The sequence below is a fragment of the Pogona vitticeps genome, chromosome 3, assembly GCF_051106095.1.
Source record: "Pogona vitticeps strain Pit_001003342236 chromosome 3, PviZW2.1, whole genome shotgun sequence".
NCBI lineage: Eukaryota > Metazoa > Chordata > Lepidosauria > Squamata > Agamidae > Pogona > Pogona vitticeps.
In genome coordinates, this window is record NC_135785.1 from 112,097,984 (window position 1) to 112,121,223 (window position 23,240).

Sequence of the window (23,240 nt, forward strand, 5' to 3'; positions counted from 1 at the left end):
TGACTGCAAATACCAAAGTCTGTATACTGAGCAGATGCTATTTGTCCTGCACTGGTAACTCAGCATCACCTGGCACCGTACAATCTCTCATCTCAGTGTTAATACATATAACCTGGGCAGGGAACAAAGACTGTCATGCATAGCAGCCTGCAGGATTGCCTTCTGTCCCTTCAATAGGAGCTCTTGTCCATGCCCCAGCTGTCCTTTGACCTAATTATTTCAGGCTTCTCTGATTTCCTCTTGTCTCATCTCCATTTATTCTCATCCATACAGTATGCTTCTGCTCATCTTCATCTTTCTGACTGCTGTTTCCACTCCTTATGTACTTTCACTGTCTCCCTGTCTGCTTCCACACACTCTGCAAGCTTCCTGTCCTTACCTTCAAAGCCCTTCCTGACTTTGCCCCTCCTTATTGCTCTGAATGACCATCACAACACATCCCTTCTTATGACCCACCTTTAGCCATCCAAGGTCTTCATGCCTCCTTTATGTCCTGGAAGTCCTTCCACATAGCTAACTTTTCTCCCATGAAAGGTTTGCATTATCCCTCTATTTCCTGCAGCCTTTGATAACTTAGTCCCGAAGGAGGCTGTTCTCCAAATACTGCAGGTACATTACATGTCAACAAAGGAGAGGTCCTCTTTGGTTTTCCCTGTGTAAGTGCAACTGGCATCTGCACTGCTATTCCTTAAACACAAAACATTTTCACTTACCCAGGGATTTTATGTGTGCACAGCCGCAGAAGGAAGTCTGGGATAAAATGTGAAATAAATAAAGCAAGGAAGCCAAATACTGTAGATGTGGATGAAATGAAACAAAAACCAAATGTTCTTTTCCTGCTTTCCCATACCCCCATATTTTTCCTTCCTCTGTTGCCTTCTGTAACTTTTTCAGATTTTTAGACCAATTTAAGATAGAGGTGTTTTGTATCTGCTCTTTGTAAAGCCCAACATGCCGGGCACCCTGCCTGTTCCTACTCCTGACTCACAATAATGGGAGAAATATTGCAATGTGGGAGAAAGGTGTTGGTGCACAACACTATGCTTAGGTTTGAAAACATTTGGAGCCGACATGCCATGAGGGGAGCACACCTTTCCTGCTTCTTCTGTTGCTTACTTTCAGCATGTGAAAGCACCAGTCTGAAGAGGGGAGGCTGCTCCATCAACAATGTTTTCAATTGTTTTCAAGCCTTTGCGAATATAAATTTTTTCAGGGCTTCATGGATAGCGCCGCCTCCCCCTTTTCAGACTGCCACTTTTGCATGTTGTAAACAATAACAAAGTGAGCAGGGCTAGTGCACTCCCCCCGCTGTGTTTGGGATCCAAATGTTTTATTCATGTGTCAATAGGGCTCCTCCTAGCCATCAGTCAGGGGAAATATTTGGGGGGAACAGTTCCCCTCTTACAGACCCCTGTTCAGAATGCAAGCCTTCTCCTGTCCATAGACTGTGATTCTATACACATTCTCACATAGCTGTAGTTGGTTAAAGTGACTATCGAGAAACTAACTGAGGTAAAGAATCAGAACAGGCAGCAGAAAATGCAGCCTTGCAAAAGAAAGAGAAGAAGGCAAGACTGGCCTAAGGTGCTTGGTGCTTAAGATGGAGCAGCAAATGGTGTCTATGTGCATCTCCTCAAGTCTATGTGCATAGTATCAAAGGTTAGTAAAGCTATTTTGGCAGCTGAATCAGAAAATCCCAGAAACATCTTCTCCCTTTCATGTCAGTAAAAGAATGAAAATAATACATCTAGTAATAAAGACTTCGCTGCCCTTTCATGATATACAAGATCAGCTGCTTGGGGCAGCCACTGCACTCTGCTTAACAGCAGGGCTGGCCCTAAGCCTCAAAAAGCACATGGAAGAATGTAGCCAAGGTCAGACTTCATAGGCAATATATGTGGGGAACAAAGTAAGAATCAAATTAAATAAGTTTTCAAATATAAAAGAAACAATCTCTCGCTTTACAGTTTTTGAAAAAGAAGTGTCTTTTTTTAGATTTTTGTAATATGGAAATGTATTTAAAATTAGCCAATCACCCAAAAGCAACACAATTAATCTTTTAAGGTCTCTTAAAAATGTTTCTGGACAACTGCAATGAAAAACCAAATCTTACTCCCTGCTGTTGAGAAACATTATCAAGCAACAAACCATTCTCTGGTTACTATATGATAATATAGAACGCCCTATGAATCAGTGTGGTAGAGTTATAGTATAATACCTTTTGAAGCATTTTGCACTGTTGAGTGTTTAGTCCTTGTGATATTATTGGTTCTAGTAAAATTACTTCAATATAGAATGTTTAGCATTCCTTTAAAACAAACATTGTACAAGGGTGGAGGAGTGAATGCATGTAACATTCATAATTGTGCTGATACAGGCAGAGACCCCTTTGATACCTAAAAATTACCAACATTTCTCTTTGTTACTATTTGCAAACAGGTAGTTTTTTTAGAAATGATGCAAAAATGCCATTAAAGTGTATTGAAAAGAATAGTTAATTTTCAGCTACCTTTTTTTCAAAAAAATAAAACAAAACACACCCGAAAAAACAACAGCAACCTAATTTTAAGACATAAAAATGGTGAAACGTAAGATCTTGTGATTATTATAACAATAAAAATAGTGGTGGAGTACCAAGAAAGCAGATGCCACACATGTGTTTTTCAAAAGAACCACGAAGGAGTTCAGAAGAGCATGCTAGGTGGCAGTGCAAGCTTAAATGCAGGGCTCAGAAACAGCTGCCTTTCCCCTAGGTCAGGATAAGCCATAGCTGTGCATTTCTATTGTCCCTCATTCACTGCACATTTTTATACTGAAGTGGCTGTGGCAGCTTTACATGATCAGATTATTAATAGTCAAAACTGGAAATTAAAAGGTCTTTACCAGTGATTGCTACCTTATCACTGTTAAGAATCAGCTGACTGACTTCCCCTAAAAAGGACTGTATGAAACTTACCTCTTCTTCAGAATTCATTCTGATTGTTTTCTGACAGGAAGTGACAGATTCAGGTTGGCCTTCGCCTCCTTACTGATCAGAAAATAGTCTTCTACTTAGTATTAGCATGTAGGTTTATTATTATAGCGACAGGTCAAATACTTCGTGGACAGGAAAAGTTTTTGGAATATTGGGTTTCTGGGGCAGCTATGAGATTTTACATTTCAGGATTTAGTCCTCTCTCTGTGTGTATAAATGTAAGTAATCCAAGACCAAATATTAATTCCCATCCTCTCAAATGTAGTTGCATTGCAGCAGCAAACAAGAGGATGGGTTGATGCAACAAAGTGTGTGCTTGTGTAATAATGATTGTGTGCCATCAAGTCAATTCTGACATATTGTGGCCCGTTTCAGGATCTTATTGGTACATATTACTCAGAAGTTGTTTACCCTTCCCTCCTTCTGGGGTCACCCTTGGACTGTGCAGCTTGCCCAAGGCCACCCAGGCTGGCTCTTCTGGGAGGCACCTGAGGGAGGGGAATTGAACTCCCAGCCTCTGGCTCCACACCCTGATACCTAACTCACGCTGAAAGATTAATAGCTGTGTACAAGAAATTTAAGCAAGTATAACATTTTTCACCGCAGTTCAGAGATTGGGGAGAATGCATTACAAGCTGGCTTGCTACCTGAACAAATAACTTTTGGGGATTAGAAGGGCCCTACAACTTGAAATGACATACTTGCGTAGTGTAAGCAGTATCATTACTTCTGAAACATTGTGGGGGCATTGTGGAAGCGATCTTGCATTTTTAAATGTATGTTTAAATGTCCTTTAAAAAATAAACATAATTTAAAATACAAAACATAGCTAAAAAGTGCATTATGTTTCTAATGTGTTACTCTTCAAATAACAAGTAACATTAACAAATTATTTATTTTTTAAGAAAAGAAATAAAGGATTCCAACCTCTGCCCTAGTTTCACAAGCTACTTTTGCCCAAATGTTTCTTTGTAAGAAGTATCGTATTTTTTGCACTATAAGACGCACTTTTTTCCACAAAACAGGGGGGTGGAAAGTCTGTGTGTATTATGGAACGAAGAAAGCAGATTATTTTTCCCTGTTTTCTTCTCCTAAAAATTTGGTGTGTCTTATGGAGAGGTGCGTCTTATGGACTTTAGGGGTTAAAAAGATTCAATGTAGCTCTGGAAGCATCACATTTTGGAAACCAGGGATATCTCTCTCATGCCAGCTGTAATCCTTTCCTGTTGAAAGGCAAATCAGATACAAGGGTTGTGAGTGGACGCAGGTGCTTTGGTATGACCAGAAGGGCAAAGAAAGTCAAGGCTCCTGCTTTTTTAAGGATTGGGTGGCAGTCAGTGTGTTCGGAGCGACATGTACCTGTAGCAGAATTCTACGTATCTTCCATATTAAGCCCTAGAGACAAAAAACATTCTGCTCTTCTTTCTTCTAGTTTTATTAACAAACCTTAGGAGTCAAAACACTAGTCAGGGTTGTGCTTTCCTAAGAACCTACCTTCATCCCCAATTTACAAGGTGGGACCCATTTTTTAAAAAACAACTACACTGTAACTTCCAGCTTTCTCCTTTTTGTTGGTTCCCGTGATTACGGTGGTGCCTCGCAAGATGATATTAATTCATTCCGCGAAAAACGTCATCTTGTGAAAACATCGTCTTGCGAAATGCGGTTTCCCATTGGAATGCATTGAAATCTAATTAATGTGTTCCAATGGGGGGGAAATTGTCTTGCGAAAATCGTCCATAGGAAACATTGTCTTGCGAAATGTGGTTTCCCATTGGAATGCATTGAAATCTAATTAATGTGTTCCAATGGGGGAAAAATCGTCTTGCGAAAATCGTCCATAGGAAACATCGTCTTGTGAAATGCGGTTCCCCATTGGAATGCATTGAAATCTATTTAATGCATTCCAATGGGGAAAAATTGTCGTCTTGCGAAAATCGTCCATAGAAAACATCATCTTGTGAAGCGCAAAAACCAATCATCTTGTGGATTAATTGTCCTGCAAGGCAATTGTCTTGCGAGACACCACTGTAGTTCTATAGGATATGTGGGCTAGTAGCATTTTTCATGCAGAGTTGAAAAAGGTTACGTCCGCTGAAGTGCCATCTAGTTAGTATACAAGTAGAAGTAGCCTTATTCTTGTTACATCAGATCCCTCCTCCTCCTGGTTGCTTAGGCCCAATCTACATATGCAACAATAGAAGGAATAAGGCAGTAGAGGCACAATGTAGCAGATGTAATATTCCACTTTAGACATGGGGTGGCTAGATGGGTGGGTGTCACACTGTTTCAATGTTTTCCTATGAGGAACTATGAAAAATGTTATCACTCACCAGTAATGCCAAAATTGTGTATTCTGTTCTGAACATATGAGGTTGTCACCTCATTTTCCTGCCTGGGTAGACCAGGTCTTTTTCCTTCCATCTCTCACATAAAGGAAAGCAAATGATGGCAACATCACCTGTAGGACCCACCCTGCATCTGCATATGGCCGTGTATGCCAACATATCAGTTGAAGTCAAATGATGTAGGTACCAAAGTGGCAGTTCAGTTTAAGTCAGCAGAACTGTATACACACTGAGGACACACTGATCCTTATCTGTCACATCACTGCAGCCCATGATAATACTGGCAACTGCATGCAATGCTTCAAATAATTTGAGATCTGATTGCCGGTCAGTCGCTGGTCTTCTGTGATGGCACATCCATAAGGTTTCTCCAATGAAAGCAGATTAGAATTGCCAACAAAACGTTGCCTACTAAAGAAATCTGCAGGATCCTTTCTATCTGATAAACCTGTAGAAAGCAAAAGTGTTTCCAGTGGTAACAAAATTTATCAAGGGTGGAAAGCAGTCACCGTGAAGGAAAAGTGGAGAACATCTTTGTGGGTGGGTGGGTATCATTAGGTATCTTTAGGATCCCATATATCCGTAGTATTAGTATTATTATGTTACTCAGTGGGTCATAAATTGTGGCTACTTACTGGAGCGTCTTTCAGCCAGACCACTGTACATACTTTTAAAATTAGCTTCCTTCCGTTGGCATCCAATTAATATTTAAAATGTCCATTGTTTGCCTGACAGACCAGTGCAGCTACTGATGCTGGCAAAATGTCACTGTGGAGTAAATCGTCCCTAATAAACTACACTTACCCTATACCCTAGAGTTTTTTAAAAGGACCAGTAGGACCCTAAACTCATCATACATTTATCTGGAATGAACTCAGAATGTTTAATTGATACATGCTTGTGTCTGAACACTGTCAAGTCTCGTAATAAGATGTTTAGTACAGTACATCGGGAAGACTGCTCGAGTCCAGCCACAGTAATAAGTAATGACATCCGAAGCACAGAGGCGGCTCCCCAATGGATTGGTGACAAGTATAAAAAGGCAATCTAGCCACTGTAAGCTTTAAATGTGGTCTGGATTTTACAATTACATGTCCTAAAGGCTGTTATTAGACATGAAGGCAATGAGAAGGAAGGCAGTCATTGCTTCACCACTAACACCAATTATAGGAAACATGAATGATTTACATTTTTGTTCTTTAATAAAAATCAGCCCTGAGTTGGGGGTTTGTGGAGGGGAAGGCGGGGGAAGCGCGCGAGGGGAGGATGGATCGAGTGGAAGCCTAATGGGACAGAAGAAAATAGAGTAATTGGGGGCTGCTGTCTTTTCACTTCCAATGGGAAATTATTTGAAGAGACAGCAAAGAACTTTAAACAGCAGAAACCCAGAAAAGTTGTAATTTGGATGTCTTCACTTCTGACTTTAATGGTGTTTGCTTAAAGAGCTTTCTTTTATCTCTGCAGACATACTTCAATGACAATATTCTCACACTGATCCGTACTTTGGTAACCGGAGGAGCCACACCGGAGCTGGAGTCGCTGATTGCTGAGGAGAATGCGCTGAGGGGAGGCTACAGCACACCACAGACACTTGCGAACAGGGACAGATGCCGGGTGGCTCAGCTGGCTTTGCTAGATGGGCCTTTTGCAGACCTCGGGGTAAGACCATGACCGGGGGGGGGGGGGGGGAGAGAGAGAGAATAGAAGAAAGCCATTCTTGAACTGCCTTTGTCTCCTCTTTGATCGATTATACACAAGGATATATGATTTTCAAGGCAGTATTACCCTAGCTTTGTGATTCATGTGCCTCAGGACTGTGTCCATTACCACTCTAGGGATACAGAACTGGTCATGGCTGGAGAAGTTAATTTCCTGCCATGAAATTTCCAAGATACTTCAGTACAATCCCTGCTCCCCACAACACACACACACACCTTAAATTCATCGAGATATCTTTTTTTTAACAGAATGTGAGGGGAAAAAAACAAAATTCTCAGATCTGTCTGTTCAAGTCCAGGGATCTGATTGCATACCTTGTACTTGTCAGGGGCTTGAATCCCTACGTGTTCAGCCATATTAGTATTGACTTTGTGGTGAATATACTTTTTTTTCTGAAAAATGTCTTAGAGGTCAGGCCCATCTTGCAGACAAATACAAAAAAGGTACAGTATTCTCCATGGTATTTTGAATGTGGTCAGTACAAACAAGAAAGAATTTCATTTCAGATTTTCTTTTGCTTTCAAAGACCATGCTGAAATTTTTTATATGTGGAATGCATAACACGCCATGCAATCCTAGGTATCCACAATGGCTGAAGCCTTGCCAAGTTGACCCTAAGTCAGCTAAACTCTGCTGAATCCAAATTACTCCCAGCTTATGGCTACTGACAGTTATTCAGCACTGCCCTGTATCTATCCTAACTTTGTGCCAGCATAGTAGCTGTGAGTCTAGGACAAAAGGGCTTCTCCAGCTGGTCTCAGCCAATGTGTCTACTGTGCGGGCAGATTCACTTGAGCTAGCAGATGTCAGATCAGCCAGCACGAAAGGGTTGTGCTGGCAGAAGGGCAGTTGAGCTATTACTACACTGGTGCATCTTTGAGTCTGGAGAACCTTCCCTACAAAGCTACTTATAACCATGGTAGAACACAGCATTGTAGGGAAGGTACTCAATCTTCCCATCTGTTCATACTAGAGATTAGTTCCACCCCCCATATATACTGCTGCTCTGTGTTTATTGCTGTTACTGTGCTGTTATTATATTAATTGTTAGCTGGCCATCAGTTGTTACTAATTTCATTGTGCTCATATTATGTATATTTTATGGTTTTATCATAAATGTTATGTGGGGGGGAGGAATAATGAAGAAAAGTAGAATAAAAACTTTCTTCAGGTAAGACAAATCAATGAATAAGTAATTTAAAACAGGCACCAGAAAGTTGTACCTACTAAAGATAGCAAATGGATCCAAAATGCATGAGGTATGTAGGGAGTCCTCTTGACATACCAGTTTTCTATGGAGGATTATTCCATTCATATAAGCCATATCTTCTGTTTGAAATGTATCCCACTTCACCTCAAAGAGACTTAAAGTTTTAGACTCATGCCTGTATGCTTCAAGAAGGCTCTAAACCTGTATAAATACTGCTTTGTATCACCTGAAATGCAGTGTTTTTCAGTGGTACCATTTCATACATTCATCTTTCTGTCATCAAATGGTAAGAGTCATGTTCATACAAATGGGAAAAGAAGAGGTCATAAAAAGTCAATGGAATAAACGTAAACAGATAAATGACTGCACATCCTTATGCACACATGTTTGACCCATGTGATCTTCCTTCCACCCCTTGCTTATTTTGTAGAGAAAAAACTCAAGGAAATAGGAAAATCTGCATATATTTAATGAACCAGTGTGTTGTGGAAAGTGCATATCCAATTCTAATGGTTTGTTCCCACTCATAGGCTTCCAACTTCATAAGCTTGCAATCTGTCTTGTGATTCTTTCAACATGTGAATCTGCCATCACCAATTATTGTCACCATCTCAGGCAACTACCAAAAAATTAGAAGGCAATGTGGGATGTATTAACCCTCTCCCAGATCTGCTGTTGCTTCTACTGTTGAAGAAGAAACTGAGAGTGTGTTTCATCATGCTCCTGAACCAGTTTCTGTATCTGTCACGCCAGTTGCTAGTTGTGTCCCGTAAACGAGAAAGTTAGGGGACACAACTGCTGGCTTGGTTACAAAAGAGAACCTTGATGGGTGGTAGCATCAATTTGAGATAAACATGTTTTTCCTTCCTTTCCTCTAATTTCTGTTTTTTTTTTCCCAGGGACAAAATGGGGAGATTCTTGCCTGCTAAGTGTTATTCCCCAGTGAAATCTGAGCTATCTTGGTGAAAATTGACAACATAGTTAAATAAACGAAGCCATATGACACAGTAATTTCCAAGACTGGTGCACAAAAGAAAAAGTCACACCTTCTTAATCAGCCAGTAGTTCAGACTACATTGCTCTTAATTTGTGGAATAGCTGTTCTCTAGCCCCAAAGCTTGCATGTTCAATTAAAATAAGAGTCATTCACTGTTCCCACTTCAGGTTGTTTTTCTGGAATACAATCACTGGGATTGCACACATTCCCATGCACGCATTTACTAGCTGGTTTCAAGATTAAACATTTAAATTAGACATCCTCTTGACTAATTGTTTCTCACTTGTGACAAGTAAACAACAGATTGCCTCATACCTGGTCCCCTTGGCATAGAACTACTGACTTAAAATACCTCCCTCCCCTTCAATGTCATTATGGTAATTGAGGTGGGGGGGAACACCTCTAAATTTTATTTGTTTGGTTTTTTTCTCCCCTTTGTCTCCCAGGATGGCGGTTGTTACGGAGATCTGTTTTGTAAAGCTCTGAAAACATACAATATGCTTTGCTTCGGAATATATCGATTGAGAGATTTCCATCAAAGCCCGCCTAGCCAATGTACCAAGAGGTATGTGCAGAACTTTTGTCTCTTGGCTGGTCATTATTTTAAGTATGTTTTAATCACCCTGACAGTCTGCCCACAGACTGCTGTGTCTGTGTCTGCCCCTCTCTTGGCAGCAGAGGCGTTCTTGCCCATGCAAGAAATAATTAGAAACTCTAGTCACAAGAAACAAAAGGTTTTCCCCATGTAGATGCAAGTGTTCAATTTTCTAATCATTCTTTCTTGGGACGATGGTGAAGAAAAAGGAGATGTTTGTTAGCAAAGGCATGGTGCTATGAACTGCTAATCCCAGTCCTTGGGCTCTTTGCCTTAAATTGGAAATGTAGAAGATTTTGTACATCTGCAGCCCAGTTCTGCACATGAATCTTCCACGGAGTTCAATGGATGTACTTCTGAGTAAGTGCATAGAGGACCACAGCACGACTCGGGGAACAAAAGTACTCCATCAACCTTCTGAGGAGTGAGGAATCTGTGGACAAGCTCAGTGCACAGAATCATACCTTTCCCTTCCCCACACCCTTCTCCCAACACTGAACATCAAACCAAAAATAACAACCACCAGTTCCCAACAAAAGTGGCAAACATTGCAGGTATCTGAATAATCAGTTACCTTCTTTGCAATGAACCTGTTCATATGCTGGTGAGACCTTTGGGAAAGGCTCTGAGTTCTGCCACTGTCAGTGGTGACCAGAAACTGGCCTTTCCAATGATGGTGACAAGACTCTGGTATTCCCTTACTAGAAATGATGTTCACTCCCCCACCATTTATCCTTTTCTAGAAGCAGGAAAAAGCTGCTTTGATTTCATCCTAAAAGAGGTATGAGCTATTTTATGTTGATGTTATTTACCTAGCATAGTTTTGTCTTATGCTTTTAGTGTATGAATGCAGCTTTGTATCATTTTAACTTATTCTGTAACTCCTTTGTGTGTGTTGTTGGGTAGGAAAATGGCGTATAAATAGTATAAGTAAATGAAACAAATACAAAATGTGAATAGCCACAAAGAGAAGTAAGATCCAATTCCCTTTTGCTTTTAATATATTTCTTCTTACAGAGCAAGGCCAAGACTTTTCTCTCTGCAGTTTTCAGATTAAAAAATAAGGAAAAAGTTGAAAATTCCTAGAGTAGAGAGAAGGAGAAATTGGGTAAGGAAGGAAATTAAGGAGCAGGGAGGACTGATGGTAAGACCGAGAGAGAGAGAGAGAGAGAGAGAGAGAGAGAGAGAGAGAGAGAGAGAGAGAGAGAGAGAGAGAGAAGAAGATTTAAGAAGCAGTCCAGAGCAAAAGAATACAAATAAAAGTCTGTGATCTTCACTGAGCAAAAGCATTTTAGTAGCAGCAAAATTGCTCAGCGTTGGAACCCATATTTCCTGACTTCCGAGTAGAGCGGGGCACAAACAACCGATTCGACAGTTTGTCCTGGTTTGTTTACCATGGTAACGTGTTTGGTGGTTCGGCACCCCACCCCCTCTGGTGGGTGCCCCTTCAATAGCAGCATTCCCAGCTTCCCTGCTCCTCTTCCTCTGGGCTCTGCTTGTGATGGGGTGCCCACCAGAGGGGGCTGGGCGCCAAACTGCCAAATGCTTGTTGTGGCAGTAAACGGACTGGCATGATATTCAGCCATTGTTTGCTTTTACGACCATTCAAAAATATAACTAGCTGCGTTATATTGAGCCAGACCCTTGGTCTACTGCATCCGACAGCTTTCCAGGGTTCAGACAATATATTTTTCCAGACCTACCCGAAGATTTTAGGGGTTGATGCTAGGATCTACTGCAGACAAAGCACAGACGCTGCTACAGAGCTGCAGTTACTCCCCTTCATGTCTTTTTAATCAGGGATGTTGGTAAGTGTCTGGACCCAAGTCCAAGTCTTTGGTAGCAACACTCAAGTCAAGTCCCGAGTCTTTGATAACAAGTCCCAAATCCCAGGCCTCGAGTCCGAGTCCCAAGTCTTGGCTGGAAGCCAGGAGGGGACATGTGCATGCAGGCCCTTGCCTTTGTGCATACTAAGAAGCAATGGGCCTGGCCTCTGTCCCCCTCCACTCTCTACCTGCTTCTGCTGCCACCCTGACCCAGCCTGCCACCCCCCCGCTGCCTACCTGCACCTGCCACTGCACACCCTTGTCCTCCGAAGCAAGCAGTAGGCTCAGTTTCTTTTCCAGGAGCAAGGCCTGCAGCTTCTTGGAAGGGAAATCAAGCCTGCTCCTTGCTTCTGAGGACAGCTACTTGTGGTGGCAACAGGAGCAGGTAGCTGCAGTGTATGTGCGGCAGAGGGATTTGACAAGTGACTTGGAAAAATTGTGCCAAGTTGCAAGTCGAATGTGAGTCATTGTGGAAAAACCCCAAATCGAGTTGCTAGTGTGACTTAAGTGAGACTCAACGGTGAGTCTCAAGTCACAAGTCCCCATCCCTGTTAAAAGGCTATAAGTGAAGGTACTAAAAGATGCTGGCTTAATTGAGATGCTTTCCCGCTGCTGCTGTTGTTATGTGCCATCAGGTTGCCTCTGGCTTATGGCACCCCTATGAAGGAGTGATCTTTAAAATGTCCCGTCCTTGACAGCCCTGCTCAGCTCTTACACATTAAAGCCTGTGGCTTCCTTTAGGAAGTCACTCTATCTTGTATTTGGTTTTTAACTTCCCGTTAAACTTTTTATGATGTCTGTCTGCTGTATGAGATGTTTGCCTCCTAGTGGTCTTCCCATTAAACGTCTTCATTTTTTAAAAAAATCTGTGGTGGATTTTAAGAGCATGAGTGGTGTCACCCACTCCACGCTGAGGTGTTACAGGAGTGCTGAAAAGTGCAGTTATGGAAAAATAGCCCCTGTAACCTTGAACAGGGAGGGGCATGGAGTTTAGATTAGTTCATTCTGGCCCCTGCACGTTCAATGATTTGAGCTGACAGTGCTGACAAGGATGAAGCTTGGGATGTGGAAATCTGATGAAAGGGCAGTAAAACTTTTTCTTTTTTCTTTTTCAGATTTGTTATAGCCAATCCACCTTATGAGTTTGAGCTTGTGCCGACAGACTGGATCTTCTGTTTGATGCAGTATGACCACAACGCGGGCCAGTCCCGGGCTAGTCTCTCCCATTCTTCCCATTCCTCTTATACGTCTAGCAAGAAAAGCTCATCGGTTCATTCTATCCCAGCCACGGCAAACCGACAGAACCGCACCAAGACCAGGGACTCCCGAGAAAAGCAGAAGTATGTGCAGGAAGATAGACTTTGATACATGTACCCACTCCCACCGTGTGTGAAGCTGTATCCACCACCCATACCCTCCCAGTTGGTGTGTCCAGTAACAGCTTTCCCTGTTCTCCCCAGCCGCCCCCATGGAGTTCTCATTTTTATACGCATATTTTGCATATGTATAACAGTGTGCATGTGAATGTCATTTTTATTTTAATACCATAAAACCCTTAAGCACAACAGCAACAAAGCAGACAGACCAAATGTTATTTACAACACAGAGCAGTTGGAAAAGCATTAAGAGCAGATGTGAATAATTCCCCACGATCACTGCTCTGTGCATCAGTTTAAAGCATGTGTAGTGTGAACATTGACTTGCAATGTTAGTTTCAGAAAGAAAATTACTTCATGTGAGGATGGTGTCACAGAAAGATAGTTACCTAAAAAGCAAATTCACACATAGGAAATTAGGGATCCTACCAATTGGTTAGTTTTCTAAGCATTCAGGGAAATATACTATGGGAATGGGCAGGGAAGGTCTCTCAGGCAGAAAACAATGTGTGCCTTGCACCATTTTGTATAGTTTTTACTCCACCTGCTTTTATACCAAAGCAATATCAGTGCCTCTCCTGCACATAGGACTTTTTAAAAAAACAAAAACACACCCTCCCTGGTAGGGTAAGTGCCTTCTTCACTATGATACAAAGTTCTTAAAATAGCCAGGCATCTAGTACTTCAACTCTAATGACTTAGCTGTTTTTAAAGTTTTTAATTACATATTAAATTAAGCCTATACTGCTACGTGGATAACTATATTTTTTCTCACTTTTGACATTTGGGATGAAAAGCTACATGTATCATAAATATTGAATGCAACTCATTAGAATCTACCTTCTTGAGACTATTCTGTTCTATTAAATGATGAACTAATTATGTACTGAGTGGGGTAGAATCCTTCCTCACATGACAAAGGATCACACTCCTAATATTCAGAAAAGAGCAAGCAGTTTTCCTTGTTTAGGCATCCATCTTCTTTCTTCCCAATCTGATAGCTTAATATTGTGCTCCTCATACCTTCAGGAGAACTTGCATATATGTGTTCAGGGAAATCTATGGGAATGCTTTAGCTGGCGAGTTTAGGAAAGGTACATGGCAGTTCAGTTCTCTCAATAACATATGTTAAATTTGAACAGGAGTAGTCACTGACTTGAGAAGGTTTAAAGAACCCACAGAAGAGGCTACTGACACTAGCATAGATCACTAACTTCTCAGATGGGGTTGCCAGATACCTCTGGCTTCGTGTTTCCTAAACCGTTACTACCTGTTGCATTATTAACATTATTTAAGATAAGTTTCACTCCCTTACCCCCCATTTCTCCCCATCAGCTTCCATAACAACAAATATTTTTATAACTATAGCAATAATAATAACCACATGCCGTCAGGTCAGTTCTGATTTATGGTGACCCTCTACAGGGTTTTCTAGGTAGAGAGTACTCAGAAATGGTTTACTATTCCTTTCTTCTGAGGGCAACTTGGGATTGCCTGCCCATGGCCTCAGAGGCTGGCTGTTCTCCTAGAAGACACAGTGGGGAAACGAACTCTCAACCTCTGGCTCAACAGCCAGACAAGTAACTCAGCCAGCCTTATAACTGTACACCGCATATATTCACCAAGGGCTCTTGGTATCCTGGCAAAGGGACGAGACCATGCTCCCCAAAGGCACTGGAGGTGCCTTGTAATGGATAACTCCACCCTTGCCAGCTGTAGTGCGTGGCTGCATCATGAAATTATGGTGACACTTCTCTACCCTCATCCCTTGGGAAGATATCCCTGAGCAGTTCTTAGCAGAAAGAAACCATCCCAGGGACAGTGTCCCTGCTGCAACAGGGATAGAGTGGCGAAGGAAACAAACCCCAAAACTTCATTTCCCAAGGCAGGCATCAGACCCACAAAACAGTTTGGGAATCACTGCACTAAGAATAAAGACAGAAGGATCTCTGAATTCACATCTTGCAACCCTCGGCACCTGTCAGCGACTCATATACAGCTCTGAAGCTGATGTATATGTTAGTAAATCCTTTTAATAAATTAGCTACAAACAAATGTGCTTCATAATATAGTTTAGTGGGATGCTGGCTAAGCTACCAGTACTGCAGAACATAAAAGATAGATCATAGGAATGGAATGGCCATGGAAGAGGTTATGTTTCCAAACTAGCAGGACCACACCCTGGAATCCTGCACAGTCCTTTTACACTTTGTGGAAAGGCAGCTCCTTTTAATCTCACCCTTCCCTTGCTCTCCCCTTTCTCCTTCCCTATCCCTTCCCTTTATATGAATAGCTAGCTGATTGCCTGGCATGTGCTCTATGTTATAGAAAGTATACTGGGCTTGGTGGGGAGTTGCATAGACAAATAGTCCCCTCCCTCCCCGTCCAAAAAGCATGATGGTTATTATAGAAGCTTGCTGTGTGAATTGACAATTAAGCCAAGCACTTTTACTGACAACCTCTGGTTTGGTACAAGTAGGCAATGCACAAAGCACCTTCTTGTTCCTCAAAAAGGTGACTGGGAATTCCCAGTTGTATATATATATTGAAGGGTGACTGTTATGTTAAAATAACTGGAAAACAGTTTAGACTAATTCTGCCCTCCTGCATCAGGCCAGCCACCCTCAGCCCCGACTCCAAAGCAGTACTATGGCCCTCTTTCCCCCTCCACCCTCCCATCCCAGTATTTGAATCATAAAGCTAAATTTACACACTTTTGCAAAAGAAGGTCCTGATGTTTGCCATCAGGCCTTTTCTAACACACACCAAGGATATGCCAGTTAAAGTGCTCAACAGGACGCGTGATGACAGTTTAAAAGCCTTGTAAAACTTACATAGCTTACTTCTCTTTCTAAAGTGCGACAAGGATGAATAGAATGGGCCAAGGTATGACAATTGATGGTTCTGCATGAGCTAGAAAACTGCTGTGGGGTTTTCCTTCTATAACTTTGTCCTTGTGAAAACTTGTGACACATTAAAAACCACATTACCAAACTTGATTCCGTTATTCAGTTTGTTTGGTTTTTTTTTTTTGATTTGTTGTAATTTATTCTTTTTGCTTTCTTTCTAAACCCCCAAATCAGCTGGCTGTTGCTGCTGCTACTACCCAATTCTCATTTGTAATTTCCTTTGTTCCCTTGATTTAAATCCTGTCATCTGCTTGCATTTCCAGCTGCACGTGTCCTCCTTCTGAAAATCTAGGTTCTCACGGTGGAACTGTTTCCCCTGCAGTTGCCATCTTGTCTTGTCTATGTTCTCCCACCACTCTTGCTCAGTCTCTGTTCACTCCACCATCCAGCTTTCTCTGTCGAGTGGTGACATTGACTTGATCTTCTGCTACCGTTTTTTTAGGCTCACGCCAGGAAGTGAGCCGGAACCCATGTACTGCTTTGCCACCTGACCTGCTTTTCTGTCAATGCTGCATCCTGTTTCCTCTGACCGAGGCAGGGATGTTCATGTGAAAGCAGTTGTCAGACACTTTTGAGAGCAAAAAAATTATCAGAAAGGAGAAACTCTTGGGTATTTGTTTGATATTAGAAAGAAAAAGATTAGAATGTGCACTTTATGAAGCAAAACCTTCAAAGAGAAGATTGCCCTAAATTGGTCTTCTAAGGCCCCAGTCCAGCAAACACTGTTGCTGTTGGCACACAACAGGAGACATGCACTAGACAAATTGTACACAGCCCACTGTGCTTGCTGGAGAGTGCCTCAACCCTTGCTTACACTGCTTTCAGTATACATGCAGATTCATTTCGCAGGAATGGTGTGCATGGGTTTTACGTGTTTCTTCATGTGGAGATCCGTGTCTTTGAATAAAAGTCCAAGTGGTTATAAAATGTTTAAAAATGTAATGCTCTGCAAATTTTTAAAACAACAACAACTTTGACCATGGGGAGAGGGAATTAACATACTTATTGTTGCATATCTCTGCTATCTCCCACTGAAATGTTACTACATCCCACATAAATGCTTTTAGTTAATTAGGACTTGTCAGATGTTCTGGCTTGATGGATTTGTTGGTCACAGTCTGTAAAGGTCAAAGGATAGTCAGATTCCTCAATGATGGTTTGCACTTACACAGAATTTTCTGAATGACAGGGCAACTTTGTAGGATAGGTGAGTATTATTGTCCTTGTTTAGGAAAAAGTGAGCTGTGGCTAAGTGAACAGTCTGGTTTACTGATTAATACTTAGGTGAAGACCAAGGAGAGGACTATTCATATCTCCACCCAGCCATGCTGTTCAGTGGGTGGTCTTGGGCCAGTCACTGTTTCACAGCATATTCTATTCCATAAGAGTTGTTGTGAGATTAAAAGAAAGGCAAAAGAGGACATTATATAGTTTCCTATATCAGGAAGGATGGTATAAAATGTAATTATATAAATAAAAAAATAGAGGCTTGCCTAAAGTTACCAAATGAGAGAGTTATTATCAGGAGAGTTAATGGATGCCAGGTCACTCTCTTAATCACAAGGTTATACTAGGTCTTAGAATGAGCCAATGCGCCAACAAAAACAAAACAGAACCAAAAAAAAAACCTGCAGTAGGATTGGACTAATAATCAGCACTGCTGGTTTAGCACAAGATCTGAAGTCCTCCACATGTAGCTTCTGAATCAGTAGCTCTATAGGCTCATTGAAAGACTCAAGGGGGGGGGTGTAAACCCCAATCCACCTTCAACTGGTCCTTCTTGGAGATCTACCTCTACAGCATCTCTATGGGGGCAATCAGCTCAAGCTGCAATTTCAGCACTATTTTAATAAATGATCAAACTATTAAGTATTAAAAGCAAGTAAATAAGGAAGTACTGCCCTCACTCTGAACACTCGTCTTTTGCTCAGTGACAGCATCTGGTTGTGACCTTTGACTAGCAATAGGGGAACACCCCGGCTTCTAGGGGCTGAAGCAGATTGGTTTGTAAATATCAATGGAACCACAGCAGCAGCCAATAAGCATTGTAAAGACACTTTAAGCCCATGAAAAAAGGAGAAGCACCTGGGAGACTTCAGGGAAACATTTGTTTCATGCTGAAAGTGTTCTGCTGCAAGTTTCAAGGCTCTGTCCTAATGTCTGGTTACTGGACAGTTCACAAGACATAGAGCTCCATTCACAAAGCATTTACAAGTTTCACATCAAACTCACGAAATGCACTCCCTGTCCACAATGAAAGATGCATCGCACAAAAAAGTTGAAGGGACCAGATAAGCATTGTAAATTTTGTAGTGTAGAATTAATGCACCTCCAGACCTGCATTTCTTCACCACGTGGATCTCCCTTGCTGGATTGGGGCATTCAGGATTAGATCAAAATTGGGGAACATGTTCCCCAGAGAAAGCAGAATTCTTCTTCAGCCAGAAGGGCACAGCTGGTTTGCATATTTCACTAATAGGAATGTAGCATCTTTTTATTAACATAAATGATGACTAACCCACAGCTGGTAGATGTGTCACCAAATTATCTTTTATTTTGAAATGGTAATAGCATAAAATGCTAAGGCACTGGCAATAAACATCGCTGAACTAAAACCCTGAAGGCTTAATGAACATACTTCATTGTGAAAACTGACAGCTTTAGATCCTTAGAATGCTGTTAAACTCTTACAGAATCACAGAGTTGCATGGGACCTTCACAATAATCTAATCCCACCTCCTGCTAAACAGAGAGTAAGCAGCACAGCATGCAGTTCCAGACAGTCAACAAGCCTCCACTTACATAATTGCAGTAAGAGAGAAGGAACACCTACCCAAGGTAGACTATTCTGTTACTTAAGCAGCTCTCACTGTTAGGAAGCTTCTCCTGAAGTTCACCGAAATATGCTTCCCTGCAACTTTCATTCTTTGCTTCTGTAGCAGTGTTATTATTTAGAACAACAGAAAACATATCAGTTCCATCTTCTGTATGGAAGCTCTGTCCAATATTAAGGGCTGCAGCTATGTCTCCCTTGCTTCAGGTGACATATACCCAGCTGCTTCAGCCTTTCCAGCCTTGGTCTCCAGATCCATCATCCTGCTTGCACTGCTGGGAACAGATTCTAACTTACCTACTTTATGTAATGTGTTGCTCAGAACTGGACACAATACATAGCTAGACTAATTTTGAACAGAATAGATCTATTATTTCCTATGACTTAGAAACCTGCTATTGTTAATGCAGCCTTTTCTAGCGGCCTCAATTCAGTTTTTGATTCACTATGACACCTAAATGCAAGACTTAACTTCAATCTCCTCTTGATGACTTTGGCGTAGTCTTCCAAACTGATTACCTTTGATCCTTGATCTTATCATTTATTCCCCACTGTGCCTCATTGACAGGGGCTGGACTTGACAATCCACAGAGTCCTTTCCAGCTTTGTAGTTCAAAGCTGATTATGATGGTGGTGGTGCTGGCCATCCCTCAATGAGTAAACCTCCTATGTCCTAATCTAGATGATTTATAGAAAATTCAAACAGTGCAAGGCCTAAAGATAGCCCTGTGGCACACCAGGCAAAGACTTCCCCACAAGAAAATGCTGAGCTATTAAAAAGCATTGGTTGAGTTTGGTTGCTCAATTGGCTATAGATCCATCTAATTACAGTATCTCACAGTGCATGTTTTATACTCTCACCAATGAGGATGTTATGAGAAACTTGTTAAATGTCTTGCTAAAAGCAAACTATATGATATGTACAGTATTCACATTACTAACTCTACCAAAGCAATGTATTTTCGAAGACTTTCATGGTTAGGATCCAATGGTTGTTGTAGGTTTTTTTGGGGGGGGTTGTTTGGCAGAACAGCCCGAAAAACATACAACAACCATCTACCAAAGCAAATAAAACTGATCTGGCACAACTTTTTTCAAGAAAAAAAATCCATACCAGCTCCTGGCAGTCAATGCATTATTCTGTAGATGCTCACAGACAAGCCCTTTAACAATTTCTTCCTTAGTATTGATGTCAGACTGTTCTAGTTTCCTGGATCCACTTGCTTCTCTTTTTTGAAGACAGGCGCAAGATTTCCATATCTCGAACCTTTGGACACCTCATTTGTTCTTCAGAAGTTTTAAAAGCTTACACAAAGCAATCTCTGATAGAATGTGTGCATGCTCCTTTAGCAGTCAGGGATGTAATTCATCAGCATCTGAACACCTGGATTCATTCAATATACCTAGGTGCTATCTTAACCATTTCCTTACCTACCCTGAGCTGCAATTTTTAAAATATCATGTCCTATACTGAACAACACTGCCCATCTGGAAGAAGACTGAAGCAAAATACGAGTTGAATAGTTCCATTGTCACTCTGTCACCTGGTTAAAAATTCACCATATTTTCTAAGCAGCAGATCTTCCTCCTCCTTGACCGATTTGATGCTCATAACACACCTTTTGTTTCATGTGCAAACCTCCAGTCATTCAGGTTCTTTATCTTCTGACATCACCCCTGACAGATTTGGCCTACTTTACCATACGTATCCCTGGTTATACGCCCATTCTTCCATCTCTTATACAGGAAATTCCTCAGTCACAGCCCATCAAAGAAGTCTCTCTTCTGCCACACTGGATGCTTTTAATGCCCCCCCCCCATTTTTACTTTTCAAAGGAATCATTGTGACTATTTGTTCAATATTGCAGTTTTCAGGAACATCCATACCTCTTGAACTCATCCTAAGTTCATTAACTTGCTGTGGGCCCACTACAAAGATGCACGATTCCTTTCACATTATCAGTGTTCATGGAAATGTCAATGGAAGAGTCTAGAAATGTGTTAGAAATAATGTGTTAGATTTCATCTCTTAACATTAAAAACATTACTTTTTAAAAATTGTAAATGGGAAGAATGTGCCTAAGTTTTTGAAAATACTGTTTTGGAAGTAAATTACCTCAGTACTTTCAAACCATTATTTTTTGGATGCATCTGCTGGCTTGACCTCCTGTTGAAGCAAAAGTAGGAATTTGAGCATTACTACTACTACTACTACTACTACTACTACTACTACTACTACTACTACTACTACTACTACTACTACTAATACTAATACTAATACTAATACTACTAATACTAATACTAATACTAATACTAACACTACTACTACTACTACTACTACTACTACTACTACTAATACTAATACTACTACTACTACTACTACTACTACTACTAATACTAATACTAATACTAATACTAATACTAATAATAATAATAATAATAATAATAATAATAATAATAATAATAATAATAATAATAATAATAATAATAATAATAATGTCAGTATAATAACAGTCTGGATGTGACTTCTGAATGAATTCTGTCATAGGCCCTTATCTTCATGAGTGGAATACGAAAATATTCCGAAGCACAGGACACAATTAACTGTGAGGGTGAAAGCTATTTTAGTTGTGTTACATGCCTGTACTCTTCCATATATTGTATGAGCAGGTTGGAAGTGTCAGGATAGGTGTCAAGGTGAAGGAAGCTCAACAATGTGTGAGCTGTCACCCCAATTTTTTTTCTTTGCCACCAGATTCACTTTCCGCGTGAGGGCTGGGCAAGGAATAGATTGCTTCTCTCATCCATCTACTCTTATAGAATCAGACTCACAGCTGTGCTTTATTTGTGAAGTAGGGAAACATGTTCAGGCAAATGCTACTGGTGACCTCAACTTGTGTGATCAAGCCTTTAAGATTATGAATGAGGAAGAAAGCAACATTGACAATCACTTCAATGTTGGCATTGTGATAGTAAAAGAGAAACAATATATTTTCCCCACAGTCATGAAGTTCTGCAGAGCGGAATTCTCTTGTAGCAAAATCTTCATTTATTTCAGCCCCTCACATTTCGCCCTGTGAAATGTATCATTATAAAAACCAACCAAGGCACATGCAAAGGATTTCAGTGGCAAGAGTGGGTTCACTTCCCTGAAAACCTCTTCAGTGCCAGCTACTGCATGTTAAATGCTCCCTGCCACACAAGCAAGAATGGAGCAGGGTAAGCATTAAAATTTGGAGTTTTTTAAAAATGCTTTATTCATTGCAGGTTTAAACACACACACACACACACACACGCACACACACAGAGAGAGAGAGAGAGAGAGAGAGAGAGAGAGAGAGAGAATCTTCTCTATTGAGAAGAACACGTCTTTTGAGGAACCATAATTTGCAGGACTGGCATCTGTTACATGCAGAACACTTTCACCGTGCCATATTTGGAACAAAAACTAACAGGGCAATTTAATAGTCCCTAAGATGGCATCCCAGAGCCCACAGAAAGGCACACATTGATCCTCCAAGGTCAAAGACAGAATTCCAACCTTGCGGGTGGGGTGGGGGTGGGGAGGATCCCGACTAAGCTGCCCCTCTGGCTCACCATGCACTCCCACATCACTCTGATGCAAGACAGGGAGGAGCTCCAGGCAACAACACATAAGGAGTGGGGAAGCATTAGGAGGGAAATAGGACATACTGCTCCTCCCTCACTTCCCAGCCTGGCAGGCTTTCGGCTGTATCAGGCTCTCAACCCTTGGAGTACTCTCCCTTCAAGATTCAGATTACCTCACTTGAAGACAAACAAGCTACAGTACTATCAGATGCAAATAAGGAATAGGTTCCCTATGCCTACACACACACACACACACACATACACACACACACAAAGAGAGAGGGAGAGAGAGTTTTCTAGTTTTCACAATCTATTTTAACTAATGTAGGAAAATCCTGAGTGGAGAATTGGATGTTGGGTTGAGTAAATCAGACTTTACCCTCAAACTAAAAGGTTAATTATGTAGCACAAATGAAACTTTTTCAGCTTAGAAATGGTGATAGCTCTTTCCTGACATGAAAGTAGAAGAAATGCACTTATCATAGGTAGTGCTACAATTGTAGAAAAGCAAAGCAAAGTGTGCTGCTTATATACCGCCCCATAGTGCTTCAAGCACGCTCTGGGGTGGTTTACGAGTTAATTATGGAGGCTACACATTGCCCCCCCCCCCCAGCGAGCTGGGTACTCATTTTACCGACCTCGGAAGGATAGAAGGCTGAGTCAACCTTAGGCCGGCTACCTGGGATTGAACCCCAGGTCGTGAGCACAGTTTTGGCTGCAGTACAGCGGTTTAACCACTGCTCCACACAATTGAATTGAAGATTCAGTAGTCTAAAATTCAGAGCACAGCACAATCCATGGGAATTTTCTCTTGTACAAGCAGATGAATAGCAGGCAGGCAGGT

The 23,240-nt window shown here is 41.3% G+C and overlaps 1 protein-coding gene and 1 long non-coding RNA gene across 33 annotated transcripts in view; both read left to right on the top strand.

The window, feature by feature from the left end:
* The window catches only part of KCNMA1 (potassium calcium-activated channel subfamily M alpha 1), a 668,230-nt gene that overhangs the window by 637,721 nt on the left and 7,269 nt on the right, over positions 1-23,240 (top strand). For 22 of the 32 annotated variants that reach the window (XM_072995024.2, XM_072995020.2, XM_078391063.1 and 19 more), the window contains 4 exons: positions 6,787-6,981; positions 9,695-9,813; positions 12,785-13,009; positions 15,903-15,931. In XM_072995024.2, coding sequence (XP_072851125.2) covers positions 6,787-6,981; positions 9,695-9,813; positions 12,785-13,009; positions 15,903-15,931 — 568 coding nt within the window. Of the gene's footprint in view, positions 1-6,786; positions 6,982-9,694; positions 9,814-12,784; positions 13,926-15,902; positions 15,932-23,240 lie in introns of those variants that run through there. The other 10 variants (XR_013543877.1, XR_013543878.1, XM_078391069.1 and 7 more) reach the window with 2 other exon arrangements.
* LOC144588361 (uncharacterized) lies at positions 18,719-21,393 on the top strand. Its single transcript, XR_013543881.1, has 2 exons — positions 18,719-18,792; positions 21,336-21,393. It is a non-coding gene; the product is annotated as an uncharacterized LOC144588361 (long non-coding RNA).